General features: G+C 37.0%; 1 protein-coding gene across 2 annotated transcripts in view; it reads right to left on the bottom strand.

The window, feature by feature from the left end:
* USP7 (ubiquitin specific peptidase 7) overlaps positions 1 to 22,169 on the bottom strand; it is a gene marked incomplete at its 3' end in the record, with an annotated part of 72,870 nt that overhangs the window by 24,757 nt on the left and 25,944 nt on the right. Inside the window, exons 2-8 of one of the 2 annotated variants that reach the window (XM_082006557.1) lie at positions 16,470 to 16,574; positions 16,048 to 16,080; positions 10,330 to 10,528; positions 8,792 to 8,930; positions 7,974 to 8,062; positions 7,153 to 7,261; positions 1,045 to 1,175 (exon numbers count right to left, since the gene is read on the bottom strand). In XM_082006557.1, coding sequence (XP_081862683.1) covers positions 1,045 to 1,175; positions 7,153 to 7,261; positions 7,974 to 8,062; positions 8,792 to 8,930; positions 10,330 to 10,528; positions 16,048 to 16,080; positions 16,470 to 16,574 — 805 coding nt within the window. The remainder of the gene's footprint in view (positions 1 to 1,044; positions 1,176 to 7,152; positions 7,262 to 7,973; positions 8,063 to 8,791; positions 8,931 to 10,329; positions 10,529 to 16,047; positions 16,081 to 16,469; positions 16,575 to 22,169) is intronic. The other variant, XM_082006558.1, reaches the window with a different exon arrangement.

The raw sequence follows: 22,169 nt of genomic DNA, 5'->3' as shown, positions 1-22,169 counted from the left end.
ATACAAACTTCCTAACCTGTCAATATTGCTACAAAAGACTAGTCTACAAATAGAGTATGACAAAGTAATGCAAAATATAATCTTTTAGAACAGTTTTTGAGAAAATCTTACTCCATGCTTACACAACATGCAAAGAGAAGGCTTGTAAAGGTTATGTTAATCTTCATCTTCTGTCCTACCTTGTGCTAAGCTGAAACATTAAGCTAGTAAAAAAAAAAAAAGAAACTCAACACCCTCAATGCATCTATATTGTATAATTCTATTTTTAGATACTCCAGATTTAATATTACACCCTGTAACACCATCTCACAAGAAGTATCACCAGACTGGAAAAAATACCAGGCAGTGAACTGGATACAAGGCAAAAATGAAAATAAAAAGCAAGCTTTTCTGTAGATGTTTTGTAGAGGAAAAGAGCGTGCTAGAATGACAAAAATCCAAAAAAATTACTTTGCGTGTGTGCTCCAACACCTTTACTTCATGTAACAGATACTCCTCTTAAGCTTTAAACCACAAAACAGAATACAACATTAAATGCTTCTAAATTGTGCATAGGCAAAAATTTGTGCATGTTTGATATATCGAAAAAAAACGTTACAACAGTTATCAGTGCAAAACTAAGAATATGGAAATGCAAATTACTGCTATTTGTCTAAATTTAAAACATATTTAAATTTTAAAAAATACATTAACAATACACAAACTGCAATGTTTTAACAATATATTTTGTCCTGAATTTTACTTAAGTCAAATGCACCACACAATTTTCAGGTAACAGGTAAATTATAACCCCGCTACTAACAACTCTGTTTGACTGTATACCACTCTCCTCACCAAAAAAATCTGACTTTTGGATCAGCTGTCTTTAACTATAAATAAAAATCTATCCAAGCAAACTAAGAAAAGTTAGTGATTAACATAATGCTATATTAACACTTCTCTGCACATTTCTAAAAATAGCCTGATTTAAATAAAGCCTTTTTAAATAAAAGCTTTATGAAGCCTCTAATAGCCTAATAAATAGTCCAAATTTCTGAAACTTACCCAAAAGATTTTGTTAACTTTTTAGTTCCGACTGGTTTGTCACTATGTTGCAGCTCATAAAACACTCTTTGCAATGCTAAAGGAACACTTTTGGATGAATCATCGCCTTCTGTGGGCATCATGTACACAGCCTGAAAAAGCATTTATTTCAATTAGTATCTAAGGAAAAGTTTATTGCTCATATCGTTTAATGCATTCTTTCCTCTTCAGCGACTTCTTTCATGTAACTCCATTTCATCATCACTCCAAAAGAGTCTGGAAAAAATCTCATACTGTAGTGTAAAAACATTAATTTTCTGGAATGACTCTTTTTAGGGCACAGGGGTTAGAAAGATGTGAACAACAAATTCCATTCATGGTTATTTTATCAAAATCATTCCCTTATTCCACCCTAGAAAAGTAAATGCACCAAACCATTCAAAACCTTCAAACAACTTATCGCGCCTGGCATGTCTACACAATCATCACAGTAGGACCAGATACACTGATCAATACTACAGGCTTTTGAGAATAACTTCAGTTTTGTGCTGTAGCTTGGCTATCTGTGAATATTGTTACCTAAGGGGGGAAGACAGAACAAACAAACAAAAACCAAAAAACCCCACCACACGAAACCATAAAGGGCGACAAATGAACAAAAAGAGTAATGGTCCACGTGGAGAAGGATGTCAGAGGAAGCTTTGAGTTCCCTGACACATTCATTCCTACTTAACGTCATTGCTGTCCAGCAAATAAACAGCTTAACAATTCAATTCACTGATTATACTGATCTGGGAAGGATTGAGAACAAAGAAATTACACAAATAGACCAAACAGGATTAGGAGAGTTCAATAGGCACTTAAATGAGATTTACTTTTTAAAAAATGTACCCTAATATATCTAAGGACAAGTAACAGCAAAGAAAAGGTATTTTACAGGGAGATACTCATTTAGAAAGTATGAACGTAGAAGTAAACATAGATAACTCTAGAAGGAGATTAGGTAACAATACATGAAAAAATAAAGACTCCAATATTAAGTAGCATATGAGACAATAACCTATTACAAGAAACAGAAAAAATGCCACCTGAATTTTGTGAAACAACAAGGAATGATACGTTTCTGCGAGTGAAGCGCTGAACTGGATCTCAGTAGTTCTCACTTGGTGTCTGCATCAGCCTAGATTTCACAGGTGTCCAGCACCTCTAACTTATCCTAGATACAGGGCAAGGTTTGTACTTCCAGTACATAGCTGAATTGTTGGGGAAACCCATTCATTGCTACGTGAAAGCTCAGCACAGAGGTGATGGGAACCAGAAGAGACGGACTTTAGAAAAAGACAAAGCTGATACAAAAAGAACACAAGGGAATAACAAAAAAGAAAGGAAGAGACAAAAAAGGCAAAAAAAAGTTGTTAAGAAGTTGGCAGGCCAGCTTCCTATTCCAATTTTGAATATGCACAAAATTTTTCAAAAGTACAGCAACATAAATACTTAGAAGAATAATATAAAATGAAACTATCAGCAGAATAGCTACAGTAATAAGATGAAATGAAGGAAATTATTTTACTGAAATATCAAACAGTTTCATAAAGAAAGCAAATCCCTTGTATTTAGACTGAGAAACACTGGTTAATTACGCAACTGTACAGCAATATGATAGTTCACGTGACTTATCTTTTAAATTTTAATTTCCAAAATTTAACAGTAAACAGAGATGATCTAAAGCAGCATCATGACTGAACACTAGTAACTTCCAAATTTTATGTTTCCACTTATTTGTGAGTTACTGTTAAGAGTAGTACTTACACATAAAAAAGGAAAAACATTAATAGAAATTAAATGACATTTATCAGCAACTTTTTGTTGAAGGACAGCCAACAGAACTCTTACTTCTTTAGTATAATTTTAAGAACAGACCAGCCCCACCCTAATGGCAACAAAAAAGGCTTCCTTTGCTCTGCTTTGATTTTGAATTTTGCTTAAATTGCTTTTTTAAATTTCATAAATTGAAGAAAATAGCATCTTCAATTTTTCTCATCAGCAACAAGTTTTAGATGTTGAAATTCAATAATCCTTCATGCCATTATTTTTGCCGATCCATCAGACTAACTACCTGGTTAGCCTAGAAAAATTAAGAGAAGAAAAAAAATACTTTTTTTTCATGTAGCTGCATCAGCAACTTTTCTAATGAGCTAAGCACTGCTTTAAGAGCTTAAGAGTTTATAGTGATTTAGTCTGGCAGAGAAGTCTGTAGGTTCTGAATTCTGGTCCTGCTCATAGAGGTGTCAGGTTCAAAGTTAGGTCCAGTTGCTCAGGGTCATATCCAGTTCGAGTTCTGAGCATCTCCAGGAATGGAGATCCCACAACCTCTCCACACATCCTATTGTGGAGACCCTGATTATTGGACCACCCTGATTATGAAAATGTCTTTCCTAAGATCAGAACACACAGTTTCAAAACAATTCTAATAAACTAATAAAATAATTGTCAATTGTGTCTCTATTTTTATTATCCAAATGCAGAGTTAACTATGCTGATTTGGGCAAACTCCAATCCAAATGTGAATAGCTAAAATTATACCTTTGACTTTACAAGCAAAAGTTATTTTTTGCTTTAAAATATGAACACCAAAACAAGTCAGCATCTTGCAGTGTTAACCTCTTCTTGCCCCTGGTTTATGAACCCTTTTATGAGCTGGTCTTCAATGGCTAAAGGCAGAAACAGGAAATAGTTGAATGACCAAGTCTCAAATCTTCCAAAGCTATATAATCAGTCCCTATTCACTGGTTTTAACACGTTATAATGCTTTTTAAAAAGCAAATATATAGTAACTTGATATGTTTAAACAAACAGAAGTGAGATACAAAAAATCAACCAGTGAAGAAATTCAAATATAGCCAGTGCTGAAAAAATTCTCATACAATAAATATTAAAATGATAAATATTCTTCATAACAAACCAATATGATAATGCAGCAGGCTAGAAGTCAACCTAGTGGTTGACTCTTCCACCAAAAGTATAAATGGGAGTTCAGAATACCTTGATAATTAATCAAAATCAGATTCTTTGCATTTAGTTCTTATTTAGTTTCCTCATATACCATCTAGACAATTAAAATCTCTCAAGTAATATTAAAATAATATTTCACAAATTATTTATAATTACTGTATTCCAGCTGCCATTGAGTAAAAACACCAGTTTTATTTCTTCTGAAATTCTAAATGTGTTACTACAAACTAAACATTTAACACATAACCTTTCTTTGGTTCTTCATTCTGTTCGTGGTTGTAAGTAGCATCGAAGCCCATTTCTCAAAACTTAAGTGTTTCTCCAAGCTAAAACAATCACTTTTCAAATATGATCCTCTATAAACCTTTATTTTTATGCCTCACCCTTCCAAACTCCAAAAGCTTGACCTCAAGATCAAAGAGTGAGGTATTTTGATCCATTTGAAAAATGAAGCAGAATCTCTAATTTAACACCTGAGAAGTTCCCTCAGGAAATGAACACAAAAGAGTGGCAGGGACATGTATAGGCAATCACTATAAGCAACAGAGACAGAGATATGAGAAAAATTTTAGATATTTACATGCTAAAAGAATGCTACAGATAAGGTTGAACACACTGCTTAAAGTCAAGACAGTTACTTGAAGAAGGGAAGGAAATACTGTGTATGAAATTCCAAGGTAAGTTAAAATATATTGGATAACTTGAGGAGAGCCAGATCAGGGAAAAATGTACTGGACCAGTATTTATGATTTTAGTATAGTTATATAAACATTCTGCAATGTTCTCATGAATTGTAGGGAATTTTTCAAGGGAACAAGCAAAGAGTTTTCATCAAATGGACTGGATACAGCCACAAGTATTGACTGGCTGGAGGCGCTAATGACAGCCATAGAAAGATCCATGTAACATGGTCCAAGATCAATCCTGGACCCGCTCAGGAAGTTACCACTGCCCCTTGCCTAGGTGGACTATATTTAAGCATGCAGTCACAGACAAATAAAGATATGCTCTGAAGATAAAGTTCCTTTGCTTTATTCCCTACCACTGAAGCCACCTGGTTGCTAATAAAAGGAGGTCTCAGGTCAAATACCCAAGAATCCCCACCTGTTGTCTGGAAACAGAGCAGAGAAGAAAGGACCTCTTCATCAGTCCTCACCTATGCTTCACAAGAGTCTGACTTTCCATAGGTACATACTTGCCTTTGCCATTGTTCATTATTTTCTCAGCTCTACTCCTGACGGCAACCTCTCTCTTAACAAAGCTCTAAATAACAGCAATAGAAATCATTATTTCTTCTCAGTAAGGAGGATTAACAGCAATAACAGAATTGGTGATAAGCAAACTGAGGATATTACACATTTTCTTTTACTTGATTTTAACAGGAGCAAGTTTGCTCAAAGTGGAAACAAAAATGGCTGAAAAAAAATTTATTGCTCCAAGATGACAACTACGGATTCTTCCTTATCTGTAATAAAGGCAAATGAGTATTAAAATTGTCCAAAACTACTGTAGTCTGTTCTGTTTGTAGGGGCTCTGAAAACCTGAAGAGTGAGCGGGTTTTTGGGAATCTTGGGCATTTCAGCTGATGTCCAGTAACACTTACACAAAGAAAGCTGCAGTCACCAGCTAGTAAATTAAGCTTTCTCATATGGTCACTATCCAGATATTAAAACTCCCTAAAAGCTGGTATTTCTTTGGGGGCTGGGGGAGAAGTGCAGAGAGAATGCCTGAAAAGATTAATTCTATCGAAACAAGTGTGTATCACAAAAAGAATTTCTTATTCACAGCACAAGATTACTTCATGGTACATATTGATTTACTGACCACAAGACATTGAAAGGAACTACACAATTGGATTAGATGTAGCTAGTATAAAAACACATTTTTCTTTCGAGAGCAAAGTGAAGTTGTCCAAAAAGAAACAGGTGCATCATGTAAAACAAGTCAAGTATTTATTTCTTGTATGTGGAATTGGTAAGATCTCAATTACAGTCTCCTAGAGTTGGATGTGCTATTTTTTGCAACGCTTCAGAGTAAGCAGCACATTGCAAAGAGAAAAAAGTCCCAACTTGGATACTTACAGGCCACAGTGATATAAATAATGGTAAGATGGTGCAAAATCTAAGACACTGGAAAGTAGGTACATTAAAAAGGGAAATATTGGAGAAAAGAAAGCTCAATGGAAATGTAACAACCAGTACACACAAGAGAAAGCGTAAGTCAGAACAGTTCATTTTCACCAAGAGATACAGTAAGCGCAGGAATGTGCAAAAAGATGAATTAGGATCATTAAGACACTCCAATAAACTAAACGGTGCCAAAGTTACATTTTTTTCTCAAGTATATCCCCTCTTCCAGATAGCCATCTCCAATATCAAGTCATCATTTATGTTTTTACCCCGTTAAGGCTACTGCACTATTTTAAAAAGATACATTATCTAGCGTATTTCATCCTGGGTTGCAGGAGATATTTGTTAAGCTGATATTTAAAGAAGTTTTTCCTTCCAGCAAACAAATAACCTCTGCAGTAAATAAAAAACATATGAATGAAGCAAATATAAAATTCAGTTGTTTAAACTACTGAAATTATAACGCTTTCCATCACTACAGAGATGCTAACCATAACAACAGAAAATTCAACTGTATAATATAAATTAAAAGATGGAACAAATGAACTACAAAGGTCATACCTGTTTATCTTTTTACGTTGTTTATGGGTTGAGAAGTCATAATTGACTTCTATTTTAACTATTTCAATAAATGGTAATTACCTCCATCTCTCATCTGCAAGATGTAGTTATCCTTCTGCCCGCCCCCTTCCAACAATTCATAGCAACATTAACACAAAATACAGTCTAAGAAACACCCATTAAGCTCAGATTTTCACTAGGTACTCCGTCTGCTTTCACAAAAACCAAAAGCTTACGTTCAACAAACTATAAAAGGAAGATTCTTGCATTCAGCCTCAAGTAACATGTGCACCACCATGTAAGTCACAACTTCTCTAAAGCGATGAAGGAGGCAAAAGGAACATACAGCTCTGTTTTGAAGTATTTCTAACTATAAGATATTGAGACTGCAAATTGAAATACTCATTTTCGTTCACATATTAATTACCTTTCGTAGCTGATTTGTGAAAAATAAAGTCTGTAACAAACTGTTCATGTAACAAGTTGCTCCCTGGTTCTTTAAGCCAACATATCCTGTGTGCTTCTTTGAATCCCACCTAGAAAACAGTCAGTGGTTAAAAACAAGATAGTTCTGTATTAATGTAATAAAGAGTATTTGTTCTAAGGTAGCACTGCTGGTAGATATCAGATACCTTTCATTGTTACTTAAGGTTCAAATAAACTACACCTCACTGCTGCTTGCCAGTAACAACAGGTTTTGCAATCAAGTACTTTGTGATTTTGTTAGCTTTTCTTTCTAAAGATGTTCTGTATGCCAGAAAAATTATGTATTATGGAAGTGTAATGGAAGCCAGAGCTGTACGTTTAAAAGCAAGTCTGCATTTCAGTACAATCACTTTGTTCACAAGTGACATGAAGTTGAAAAACTCGGATGAGGCAGGTTTAAAACAATTGTAAACCAAGGCAAGTTAAATAGCAGAACCACCTGATGGCGTCTGAAACTCTTATCAGCTGTAAGATCAGAAATGTTGAGGCTATATTTGCAGAGTTGTTAAATCACAAATCAATTCATACAGAAGTTTAAGTTCCACAACATTATGCTGACTAATGAAAATGGAAATTTAAGCTATACAAAAATCTCTGTGACTAACGAAAAATATTGCCATGTGAGAATTTATCAATTAAAGGTGACAAAGTGAAAATGTCTAATGAGAACTACAAATCTTACCACCACAAAATACTTGAACAATCTAAAGCAACATAAAAATATTAGAATTAAGAATTATATTTTTAAACAAAGATACTTACGCCACTCCATGTGGAGCATCTGCTTGAACATAGACTTCAAAAGTAACTTTATCCTCTTCTATAAAGCCTTTTTCAGGATCAGTAACTTCCTGTAAAACAGGAATGACAAAAGAACATGAAAACTGGAGCTTGCAACATGACTACAGGGAAGCATCCAGTTAAACATGACTTTCTAATTTCCAAGCCAGGGCTACCAGTAATAATAAACTGAAGAAGAAAAATTGAAGGACACCAACAAAGCTGTTTTTCATCTTAATACACTTTAATTCTTTTTTAATGTCTCAATACAGGAAACCTGTTCCTGGCTTTTAAGATTTTGCAGTACTATTTCAATTTTCTGTGGCTAATAAGAGTTGATAATCAAAGGCTTTGCTTCTCCTGGACAATATTCCAGACAGATGAAAAATTGAGAAACCAATCATTTAAAATGCTTAAAAAGCTGTCTCAATTCAAGATAAGCCTCAGTAGTATTATTAGGGCATTAAATATCTGTAAACACATATACAAAGAACACATGGAAATGCAAGAAAATCTATGTTGCTTCAGAATGACATTGACTATCACACAGTGAAAACAAAAAACAGGCATTCAGATATGCAGAAGATAATGAGGGAATATTTAAATCACAAAGTAAATAAAAGCAGTCTACAATAAGTGCAGGAATTTACAAGAAATTGAAAAAGAATCTACAGCAATGACAGAAAAAAAATAACAGGTAGGCGAAAAAATGACTTTTCTATCAGTATTTCCATATTCAGAGCGCAGGTTCAAAACTGCTCCTCATCTAGCAAAAGATTAATACGTGTCCAATTACTTACACTCCAGGCCATGAAGTTGGAAAAGCCCCAGTCATTTTCCTTATGAAAGAACAAGTGACTAATACGACGACTGAATGATTTTTCATCATCCTTGTAGTTTATTATCTTGAGAACTGCTTGTGCATGACAAGACCATGACCTACAAATACAGAAGAAATATTCGAAACTCATTCAGTCATTAAAATAATTTTTATTAGGGATTTTGCATATATTACTTTCACATATAGGATTTTTTTTTCTCCTTATTAGATATTAAGATTTCGTTGTAATTGAGGGCATGAATCCCTGGGACTGTCTGAAGCCACATTATGAACGCGAAGCTGGAACAGAGATTTTTCTTAGGACAACACTGTTAAGAAAGTACTGTCAGACAACTGCAGGTAACAGCGGTTTAAGAAGCCAACTGCTCTCTGAGGTGAGCTATTTCTAATCCACTTCAGTGCAGATAGATAGGCTAACTCAAAGTGGTCTTGGTGTCTACAGAGTATGGTAACTCAACCTTTGGCTAAGGAAAGGAGGAGGTGGTTCTACCCTCCCTACCACAAGATAAAACTCCCCAACACTCTAATTTTCTCAGCAGCACTTCATTGTCACCATTCCTGTTCAAATCCATCCCAACTGCGCAAGACAAGCGGACTGAATATCAGTTCAGACAAGGTCTTGTCACTGCCTCATGCAATGGCGTTACTGCTTGCTTAGCTCCACCAGCTGCACCTTCGTTGATACTTTTGAAGACAACATTATCATTTTTCAGTGACTACTTGCTTGTGGACTACTTCTCCTGTGATTAGTTAGTACACTTACAACTTTGTTCTTTACCTTCTGCACTGAGCATTCACATTTTAGATTGGAAAAATGATGGAAAAGAGCAACTTCTTATTCAGAGTGAACTACAAGTTGTGTGAGATTTGGTGCAAGAATGGAGCTACCTTACTGGAAAGGATACCTATGACGGGTTTGCTTTGTAGCTGGATAAGCTGCAGTAATGCCCCAGAAATTTGTATTTATCTTTTTAAATTTCCATATTATTTACAAAAGTGGTCAAAGACAGCCAATGTTGATTTGCACACAGGACTCCAAGAACATGTACATGTTCGTATCTTGCTCGATGAGCGATAAACTCCATTTAAGGAGGTGACTACCTCATACATCACTGTGCCTCAGGCGCTAGCAGTTACCTGCTCACACACTTTGTAGGGCAGGACTTATAGCTCAGCAGGGTTAGAGAAGCTCCAGTACCACTTCCGTTTGAAATAAACCCAGAACTTTCCCCATGCCAAGAAAACTGTCAAACACTTCCCCCAGCAATCAAACAGAAATGTATCTAAATTCTACCACAAACTTGTAGCTACACAAGCTACTTTTAGCTCCTCGTAAAGGGAGGATTACTCTTATGTTTTGGGATTTAGAAAGGTGGGGTAAAAAGGGGACTCTTGCAGAAAGCTAGGTAAAACTGTTTTTTTAGACGTTTGTATTTCTTGCAATACAGATTAACTAGTATAAGGAGAGGACTTGTACAATAATTAGAAGGATCTTACGTGGAATCAGATTCAGCATTGCACTGAAGGAAGAATCCTACGCTTTTTTGGTGTGGTCTGTCTGGGTAGAGTCGTGGCATAACCATGATCTTCCATGGCAAATTCCGTACAAAGCAGGGAGGACTGAGAACTGACTCGCTCAATCTGTTGAAGCGTTCAACTGTAAACTGAAATGTTGCTTCTGATCGCCAGCTTGTATCTGTAACACATACACAAAATTATTTGGAAAAACATGATCTTCTTCACTCCAAAACACAATTTTCAAAAAATCATGCAACGTGAGTATGTTTTATGTAGTGGGATATTGGAAGCAACAACAAAAAAAAAACCCCAAACAAAAACACAACAACCTGAAAGGCACTGAACTCCTTAGCAACTGAAGTTTCATTTTTTTCATTTTGAAAAACACCGCAACACCATTCAGGAAAACAGAGTGCTGAAACACACATTCCTTTCATACACTATTTTCTTAAATACTTCTTTAGCACTAGAATTTGCTACCACCCAAGTTTCTTCTAAAGCAGTGGGTACAGCAAGACAGAGACATCAAATGCTTTACAACATAAATCACAGCCCACTCTAACCCTTCTTGCTGTGTAGTGTCTTCACAGCCCAGCTTAAGTTAGCTCCTTGCATGAACCAAGACCTGCAAAGGATTTTCACAATCTGTTTAGTTGCTCAGTTGATACCAAGTCACCATTTAGTTGCTTTCTGCTTGCAACAATTATCTTTTCAAAACAGATTAACCCCATTTGTTGGTTGGTGGATAGGTTTTTTAAAATCTCATATCCGTTTGCTGAAGAACAGCTCAAGAGTAGGGTCCTGTATTCTTTGTGGTATGTGAAAATTTTAGAGATTTTTAGTGGTCTAAAATAAAGTTAAATGAGACACTACTTTTTTTTTTTTTTAAAAATAGCTTTTAAATAGCTTATTTTGACACACACAATTAAACTAATTTTGCTTTCTTCCCACATCCCCAGTTCTTCATATACCACAATCTGTTCTGCTTCTGTCGTACACAGCTATAACAGGATGCTGGAGACTGCGCCAGCTTCAGGAAGGCACGAGGCTGGGCTGTCTTTATTGTGACATGCCTCATATTGCATACAGGGAGGAAAAGCCTGCACCTATCCCAACAATTTTACAGGGCATGGATGAAGTATGGCATATGCACAAGACACTCCCCTCCTTTTCCGTGGTTCCAGCTTAACACCTGTGTAACATGGGAAGATGTGCTACTGGGTGTACGGAGGTTCAAGTAGCATATGGGCAGCACCCATGGTCAGACTGCTGTTCTCACACCACCCACAGGTGATGAAGAACTGAAGCAGATCTGTCACACGTGCAGTGACATCTGAAACAAAAAACCCTGAGGTACAACACCACCAAGCCAGAAACTGGATCATGAAATTATCTGACAAGGCACACGGTATACAACAAATGTATTATTTCTGTACATGCAAAGCAGTCATTCACTCAGAAAGCTTTGCATGGCACCAGAGACAGGCCTGATTTTTTTTAAAAAAAAAAAACAAACCAGGTGAGCCCTGGTTGCTACCTTACTTGAAAAATTAAGGTCTCTCGATTACAACATGCAACATTGTAAAGATGTTCAGTACAGAACTGTTTCTGTACTCTTCAGTACAGAAAATTAACAAGTTTTGTCCACAACTGCTGGGGAGCTTTGACAGAATTCATTCCTCTCCCTTGCAAAACGGTTTTCTTTTCAAGCAACTGTCATACATCTGATCTTGATAACACAGTTGATCTTATTTGTGTATGGACTGACAGCCCTAAGCATTCCCAACCATCTCTTGAAAGCAATAGTACTACAGCAGAAAGCAGCTTCCTCCCTCCTCTACACCTGCAATGACTTTCACATTACCCTGTGCTGCCAGCTTCCTCAGTTAACGGAAGAGTTCAAAGGATTATTTTCTCCTCTTCTTCCCTACATGTAAGTGTAGCTAACCAGTAGTCTATCGCCTACTTAAAAACTGTTCCCTACCCATTTTACCTACTCGCTACCTGTTGACAGGGTAGAGAGTTGGTCTTCCAGGACCAAGAGTCAGACAGGCTGCAGCCAAAGGAGCTGTATGGTCTCAAACTTGCTCTGCAGGCTGAATAAAAAAAAAATCCATAACACAGGTAACAATTTAAAAATCAGTCTTGCATCACATGTATCTCAAACCAATTCGAGCACACCTCCCTGTTCACAATCAAGATCAATACTTCTGGGCTTAGTCTAAGCTTCTGAAAAACGAGCTGACCAAGTTTGCTTTCTGCCTCCTTTGATGCAGCATTCAGAGCACTTCAGCACAAGGATGCAGCAGCATCGGTGTCAGCTAAAAAAGGCAGCCCACGCAGCATCTGCAGATGCTTCAGAGAAAAGTTGCCTGTATTTCTCGATTTCTTTTCAGGAAAGTTTGTGCATGAGAGCTCACCAGGGAAGGGTACTCTTCTCTATAAAATATTTGAGCAATCACTACTAACTGCTCCACAAAAACACAGCCTCATAATATAGGTCAACCCTAAAATAGAATTTTCTTTAAAAATACAAAACACACACCCCTGCAATAACAACCTCCCCTTCCTCCAGAAAGCCCACATTTTTAGCAAGTGTAATCAATTAAAACATGAATTATATTTAAAAAAAACAAGTTTAAATAGTGTGATGGGTATTCTGAGCACATAAATAAATAAAACCTTTTTTCACCATCAAACATGTCCACCAGTTTCCAATAAAAACTGGAACTGGCAGCAGGATAATTCAGTAGTGACTGGCAAGTTAAGACTTCTATAAATCCCTGAACTACAAATATGACACATGATCCTAAACACAAGATAAAAAGAACAGACCCAGCTGGCAATGCTGGCTGAAGTTACATGCAACGGATTATATTTGCTACATGGAAAAGATTTTTTTTCACTGATGAGATCAATGTCACATTTAGCACCTTGACACGACAAAGATCCTTCAAATCAGAGATCCAAATACAGAACATGATCCATTTTAAGACTGAAGTACATACTTCAGTGCTTATACCTTTGAGAAAAGCAGGTTTCTTTACTCTCTTAGTAAATGTTGCTACCTTTAAAGTACATTGAGGTTATTAAAATATTCTGAACCTGAATTATTAATGGAGAAACTGGCTGAATATTCTATGAATATTTTAATGATACAAATACAGCACGCAATACTAGCATATGGCTAAGACTGATGCTTCTGAAAGCCCCGTAGCCTCTGCAATTCTTCACAGAAATGAGACTTCAGTAGGTAATTGTGAAGATGTGAGTTTATGTTTAGCGACAGACCTTCTGTTTGAACTTTAACTTCTAAGAGAATTTATCCTATGTGCTGTTTTGAATACTGATGCACTTGTAAACACAATTTGATCGGAACCCTGTTTTTATTATTTTTTACTTTATTTGCAGAACCAGCTCACAAAGGCTGGTTCATTAAGTCTTTGTACAAAACGCAGCACAATGTTTCCACTGGTTCTTTTTAATTGCTAAGACATCATACATAGCAACAACAGGTTCTAGTCAAACCACTTGGGAGAACACACTCTTATCTGGAAGCCCTGTTGGTGGTCTACTGCTGTCCCCATTATGTGTTCTTCACAATGCCTGTGGTTAACTGCCTACCAAAGGGGATGAGCGCTGCACTTTTTTCAAATCATTATCAGTCATTTCTTCTTGTGCTAAGCAGGAAGACAAAATCACCTCAAAAGTTCCTTCAACTCAGAAATTCACCAGAAGGCTGGTTTCTGTAATCCAGCTGGAAGCATCAACTTTTCATCTTACTCCTCACCTCTTTTGCAGGAACCATTAAACTCATCAAGATTTTCACTGAAGAGGTATCTAAATTCTCTTCATGCATTCTTTATCAGCTCAGATTGATCTCACTTGCTATGAGTAACAGCAATGAAAACAGAGCATGTTTATCAAAGAGGCCAATGTCTCCCTCCATTTTTTCCTATCTTGTGAATCGCCAAGCTGTCCATTATACATGTACATCATGCTGCACACCAGGATAGCAAGAGAACAAACAGCAAGAGAGCAGTTGCACCGATGTGTAAATAATGCAACAGCAAGCAACTAATCTGATTTACAGGACTTGGAAAAGAGGCCTCATCCACTTACATGATGCAAGTCTTCAGGAATGTTTTTGCAATTAGAACATTTTGCAATAACACTACTTTCTATCTGTGTCAGTGCAGGGCTATAGTAGCGCTAAGACGTAGCCAGACACTCCTTATTCAAATATGATAATGAGGAACCATTAAGAGTATTGCTTAATAATCACATTTTAACCCTGAAAGATGTCCCACAGCAGAGTGGACCAAAGCTCCTAATCATAAAAAGTCCACAAACACAAGTGTCACCATAAGCTTTCACAAGCCTTTTCACAAGCTCTCGCAAGCCTTTTGCCAAATACTACTTCTTCCTATCGCGACACCTTCATATCCAGTTCTCTGAGAGGAGTCAAAAATTTGGTAAGTGACAGAAACTGTTTTGCAGTAGCTTTTAGGTTAAAAAGTCCACGTTATTCTGAATGAAGAGATTAGTTGCCATCCTCGATATGGCCTCGGTTTCATCAACTGCTTCTGCAGCTTCAGTCTCTTTTGCTTAATTTGTGCAAGTATATACAGACCAACTCCTGGACAAATTTTTGTGCTGACCAAGGTGTTATCTACTGGCTGTATTGATAGCAAACACTATCAGGCTTTCTACCTATAAACATCATTACTGAGAATAGAAGTTCAACAGAGCTGTCCTTGCCAGTCGGTGTCAAGCTGTATGATCTCTTCCACCCTCCAAATACCATGGCCCAAAGACATTTAACATCTTTTACAACAGGTTAACTTGATTTTGATAAAAACAGAATACCTGTTTTGGTCTCAGCTAGTTACTCTGAGCAAGAAATCACAGCCCTCTGAATGAGACCAGGCAATCAGACAAAAATAAATTCATAGGCGAAGCAGATCTCATTTTTACTTTATGGCGAGAATCTGATCATAGGAAACTTTATCTTCGCCAATGACACAGAAGCAATTCAACCATGAGATGCTTTTGTCCTGAATGTAAACCATATTCTCTTCATGGAACATTATTATTTTCTATCAGTATTCTATTATATGTTCTTTGAATACATGAAAGTAAGCACTTTTTTGACCCTTAGCCTCAAACTCTTGACTTTTCTCAAACAAAAGAAAAAAAAACCCCACACTCAACATTTTTCATAAATCTAAATACATGTTTAAGCCTAGTCTTTAATGTACACTCACAAGACAGCATGAAATAAGGAATCAGAGGGGAACAGATCCCACTCATTTTGTCTCCCTTTTCCCAATTCAATTTTATTTAGTTCTTCAAAGTAAGAGCAGTCCCCCCGTCCTCTCCTATGAAAAGGAGTATCATTGTACATTTTCCTCACTAAACAAAACAGACTTAAGTGAATTACAAACTCATCATCTTTATTTAAAGAAACCTAGACATATCTACTTAAAAATTATTTGATCTTCTGTAACAGAAAAAACTGTACACCTTTATTTTCATTTAAAAGACCGACAAAAAGATTTCAAAAACATGTGTCCCCTTTTATTAACAGGATATCAATACATACTTCTTCCTTTGCATTTGCAAGTAAAAGGACATCAGAGTTGGGGCGGGGGGGGGGCGGAATGTTCCTCCACAGAATAGTTACCACTGACTTACCATACAAAGACAAAAACTGATCACAGCTGCCACCTGACAAGAGAGCAGGATAGATAATGATTTTAAATGTCCTGAAGGAATTGCATAACTTACAAAAATTACTATTCAGCAAGCACCAGCTGCAGTATGTTTAAAGGGACATATCACAAAATATAACAATGGACAGTATCACTTTCAGCAATTTTTAAATGAGTACCTAGAAAGAGTAATAGAAAAAAATCCCAAACCCTCAGATGCCTAATCCCATTGTATAGCTATGTTAAAAGGATGCCTATACAGAAAACCAGCAGTCATAACTACAGAGAGTTTCCTCTTTTTAATGAGCTGCAGTTCAGAGGACACGGGTAAGACATGGACCATGTCCTCAAAAATCATAAAAATAAAGAAGCCAAACCACATGTTTTTATAAAATATTTACTTACCATCTTCCATGTCCTCTTCAGTGTTGTTATGTCCGTCAGCCATTGCTACATTCCCATTAATGACAGGATTTTGAGTAATCCTTGGAGGATCATCTGTATCTCCAGCTAACACAAAGAAAAAAAAAATTAATCAGCTATATTAACATTTCTGTCTCAGGTAGTGCTTGTGAGACACACAAATGGCACGCTTCTGTGCAAAACAGCATCTACTTAAATTATAGCACAATTATACTGGTACATGTCTAACTGTAAAATTCCTCAAACAGATTAATACTTATGGATGAAGACAAAAGTCCACATTAATGCAGAATACAAACACAAAGAACATAAATTGATTCTTAAGTTTCCAAATGGCCTTGCAGTCAGTGTCTCATAATCAAGTCTCCTTAAATAAAAACAAACTTTTCAATTACTTTTTCTGGTGTTAGACATTTTCATACAGATACCAGTTCCTAACAGCAGACTTTCTAAATTAATAATTTACTTTAAGACTCCTTCAGTGTTACCACTTTTAAAAAACAAAACAAAACTAAACATTTAATCAAATGTAATGCTAAGGTTTAAATCTTACTCAGGAAAAACTGTAAAGGAAATCCTTTACCACATCAGCAACATATTAGAGGTAACATTTTCCAGTTTCTAGCCATCACTACTGTTAAGTTTTATTACAGTAACTGTTTAAAGAATATGGAAACACCACTAAAACAAGAGATACGAAATAACCTCATCCAGTTGAAGATGTCCCTGCTCATTGCAGGGAGGTTAGGACTAGATGACCTTTAAAGGTCATCACTTCCAACCCTAACTATTCTATGATTCTATGAACTTCATGAACTAAAAACCCACTACTTTAAAGATGCATTGCTTTGATTGAACAAGCACCTTCCTGATTTATCCAGCAATGGAACAACACCTCCTTCCATTGCTTACGCATCAAAATCTAATGGATCATCTCAGCCCGATTACAGGGATGTGGATATATATTTTTGAATAAACTGGTTTTAATCATCAAACTGTAAAGCCTATAACCCCTTGCAACCATCTCAAGGACAAGCACTACTTAAAAGACACTCTTTAAAGCATCTGCTAAGTTTCTCTTTGATGTACCAGTCCAGCTATTAACTTGTATATTCTACTACACCACAAACCCCCCAAAGTCACTGATTTCTGTAAGAACAGCTTTATACCCAAAAGCTACATGCAAGTTGCTGCCTGCGTGGGTAGCCAGGGATGTGGGTAACCCGTCCTGCAGGAAGGAAACGATTCCCAAGGGAACACCGGGAGCTCCGCACCGGCGCCCCAGCCCACGCCCACGCCCCGTCAGCACCCTGGACAGAGTCGCCCGCCGGGCCCTGCGGGGGCTGCGCAGCGCTCCCCACCCGTGCTCGTGCTCGCCATCTGCGCGCGTGGGGGGGCTTAGCGATCGGGGCGCCTGGCTGTTTGCCAGAACGGCTGAGAAGAGCGGAACCAACTAGCCTAGACGCTCATCTCCTATCTGAATGCAGCGGAATTTGCCCCTTGTACAAAAGGGACAAGAAGTGGAACGAGCTACGGCAAGCTGTGTGAGAGAGCCACCGGGTCCTTTAAAAGCCAGGGAACGAAGGCCACGCGAGAAGCGAAGCAGGACCAGTCCCCAGCTGATTTGCAGTCCTCCCTCTCCTCACAGCCATGTTGAGGTGTGTGCAACACGCTTTTGCAGCCTCATTCCAACTCACAGTACACAAGAAAACATACTTTGACAACCGGCATTCCTCCTCTTATTATTTCCTCTTCTAGTAAATCCACAGAACTAATAACCTCTGCCCTGAGCATGAGCAGAAACAGATCAGGTTAAAGACTTACTTCTGGATTAGAGCTAGAAAAGATCATAAACTTAATGCTCAAACACAGCTTTTGGAAGCTTACAAGGATGCAGCAAATCTCACCGAGGCATGAGTGAAAAGTCTATGCTGAAACACACAGTAGGCAGCACCCCCAATAAAGTACATGCTTTTCTCATTATTAGTACAAAAGTAAAATGAAGTATGATTTCAAGTTTTGATTTTATTAGAAAAAGGTTTGCAGAAGATTGGCTCCTGAGTGATACAGCTGCAGATGCCCCACTAGCAGCTATGAGCACTGGCAACACTGCAGCGCGGTAGAACAGCAAGTTAAAATAAACATAAAAGATTTTTTTTTTGGTGGTAATTAAGTTAACAGTAGCACAGTGAGTGACTAACAAAGAAGCCATCCTCTGGGTCACTTCTATCTGAAAGCATACAGCATGCCTACAGCAATGCAACAATTGGTTATGCTAAATTAATACTAGGATTTTTTATTATTTTTAGTTTTAAAGTTATCATCAAGGCAACTTAGCATCTAGAAACAAACTGAAGCAAACACCTGAGGGACAGTCTTCACTAGAAGTTCATCCAAAATATTCTTTTAACAGAGGATTTAAATGTTGATACCAGATTTTATGGGGAAAGAACTGTCCTTAACTAATAAAATAAAGAGCTTTCTATGAGATACTGCTCTACAGTCCTCGAAAATATGAATGGTTAGCAGAGAGGAGGGAGAAAATGCAGAAGAGATCATAGTAAAAGCAATCAACTTAAAAGATAAACTGAGGCAGCTTCTGAGAGATACTATTTCAGTAATAAGATGAACAGAATCATGATGTATGCCACTACTGCTTTTTCTGACATACATTGACACACATTTTACAACACAGCTTTCAGATATGGAACCCAGAAAACACTAATGAAGGTTTTCAGCTTCTGTGAATAAGGGAATTTTTAACTTCTAGTAAAATTCAACTATTACAGTAAATACTTTCAACAAACAAATCACAGTCCTTTTACAAGAGATTTACTAGCAAGCAGTATGACAAAATTTATTTTCAGCTATAGCATTGAAATGCGGTAATATATGTTTTCCACTGTTGTCCTTAAGAGCTCATAGCAAAGAACTGTCAAATCATACCAAGATTTAATTAAGAAACATGTTTTCCTTTGCCTCAAGCAGAACAATGCCAAAGACTTATTCAAATTATACAATATCAGATTAAGAAAAAGAAAAAATACCTATCTACACTGGCCAGGAAAACCTGCCTACCAAACACGCTACTTAATACACTGCTGTCTTTAATGCAACTTACACCACAGTGTGTCAACATCACCCCAGTCATCTCAGCTCCTAGACCAGACTACCCAGTTTTAATCGTATCCCTGGAATAAATTAAAGATGCAGTCTATTAATCAACCAAAAGTTAACATAAACCACATAAGTTAAGAAAGTATTACAACAAAGCATGAAGTGACTTTATGAATAAGGAATGTTTTTAATTCTTTAAATACAGTACTGCAAAATATTAAATAAATATAGCCTTCAAGACCACAACTTCAAACACTGTCAGACTGTTTGGTGAAGAGGACTTAAGCTGTTTTCCACCTCCCCAAAATGCAACCCATACAACTTTGTAGATACTCTTTCACTACAAAAAGGAATGCAAGGCACCATGGAGAACAGTGATGACAATTTCTTCTGAAACATTTAAGGTTATATACAGTTTTCTATCTACCCATGCCACTGCATTACAAACAAACAATACAACTTCAAGTGTTTAAAGGGGATCTCTGCAGTTTGGAGGTTAAGACACCTTCCAAGAAGCAGCATTTCAGATAGTAGCAAGTTTGAACAAAACAAGAGCTTTCACTTATTTACTGAAAGATCATGAATGCTGAAATGAAATCAAGTCTAGAAATTGACATATGCAACCAGAAAGAAACTGGAGCATGACAATATAGTTTGGGAAGTCAGTAAGGAGCATCAGTCACCCTACACAGACAAATTACTCGACCACATATGAAGAGCTTTGCAGGTACACACTTCTCATCGCTCATTAACTGAGTCTGTCACTACAGTGTTGAAGTAAAAGCCTGAAAGCAAAATGGTTATTGCAATTGATGCTAAGAGGAAAAAAAAAAAAAAAGAAAAGAAAAAGATCAAATTCTCTGAAACTACAGTCTTGCCACGGGATACCAGACCTTACAGAAAGTACTAAAAAAAAAAAAAAATCTCCTTGTTATGGACTATGACCTCAACATTATCATACTCAAATAGTTGCACTGTTAAGTAATCAGAACAAAAATAGCACCAATAATTAAAAAGACTGTACTCAAAAAAAGCTGTTCAGATGGATTCAGCGCGTTTAATATGATGAACTCGATGTCACTGAAAGATGTATTGCTCTGTTGTTCTACTGTTCACAATAATTCAAATCTACAGGGAAGAAATCTCAAAATTTGCTATATTTTTTTCCTATTAATGAGAAAGCAGAGAAGATTTTGTCAAGATCATTTGGCTTTTGGCACAACCTAAGTCCTGTTATAAGACAGGAGTACTGTAGAATTTCAACTCTCTCCAAAACGTAGAATACATTGCTCAGCAGTAAACATGTGCTTGCAGTCACATGTGGACAAAAGCTACAGAATGACTCCACTATTGCAGCAATTAAATTACAACAGAATAGTGCTACTACATTAACAATGATGACAGCAAACTACTAACTTCATAAGTTTCAGTCATGACTCATATCACACCAAGTATTCAAATTTTGAAAGATTATCTATAGTGTTTGTCATTAGCGTTTGTATCTGGCAGCCACAGAGAAACTGAAGCAGTCGCCCTAGCAGGTTACGAAACATTTCTGTTTCCTTGTGAGGTTAGAGAGATCACAATGAAGGAGCAATAGTGATACTAAAAACTTGCTTACAATCATCATGTACAACCACCTCATGACAGAAATCACTAGTACTGACAACTTTTACATGTCACTACAGATGGTTTGCATAGGCCTCTACGCAGAGCTGCCACAGCCATCCCAGAAACGACGAGGGAGCGGCACTAACAGTAGCATTGGCAGGCCGAAGAGAAGTCAGTCATTCACTGCTGGCAGCAGCTTGAAGACTTTGATGAACCAAACTCCATGTCCAGGGTTCTGCCTTTAGAGGGGGAAAGCTGAAAACGAATGACTTTCTCCTCTGCTGCCGGACTAAATTGACATTCCAGAACCAAAGCCTTCATAAAAGTTTTTAAAGGGCCTTTTAAAACTTTTTTGTGGTTATTTTTTAAAATATAAATAGAACAGTAAGTACAGATATGATAAATGGCTCTGTGTGTGTATTCCAGCGGGTGAGTGAAGCTGCAGTAAACACTAAGAAAAGGGACTTGCTGAGCAAAAATATAAGGTGGTAAGAGATAAGAATAACATCAGGCAATGTAAATCTCACTGAAAAATTAGCAAAGTCAGTTTTTTAGCAGTCAAATTACATCAGCATCAAGGGGTATCAACTGCATGCTTAACACGCAGTCCAGGTCTAGCTTTGCACCTTTGGTGTTGGAACTCACTAGACTGCTTGGAAGCAAGAGTAACCTGTATCAACCCCCACGGCAGCCCCGCTGAGCCCCTGCTCTTCAGTGCTCACTGTGTAACTCCTCTTCAACTGTGGAACATACTATAATCTCTTATAAAGAGTTTGAAAAATAAATATTTTTAAATACATCAGTATTTTAAATACATCCAATAAGCCTCTAAAAGTTTACTGCTTCAGTGCGTAATTCCGAATGCCAGTCTCACACAGATAATACCACACAAGGTAAAAATAAAAGAAAGAAAAGAAAAATCATTTTTAAAACATCACCATTGATAGAAATTAT

The sequence above is a fragment of the Phaethon aethereus genome (assembly GCF_964289735.1).
Source record: "Phaethon aethereus genome assembly, chromosome: 15".
NCBI lineage: Eukaryota > Metazoa > Chordata > Aves > Phaethontiformes > Phaethontidae > Phaethon > Phaethon aethereus.
The sequence above is the reverse complement of the archived record's forward strand: the minus strand, read 5'-3'. Positions and strand labels throughout refer to the sequence as shown.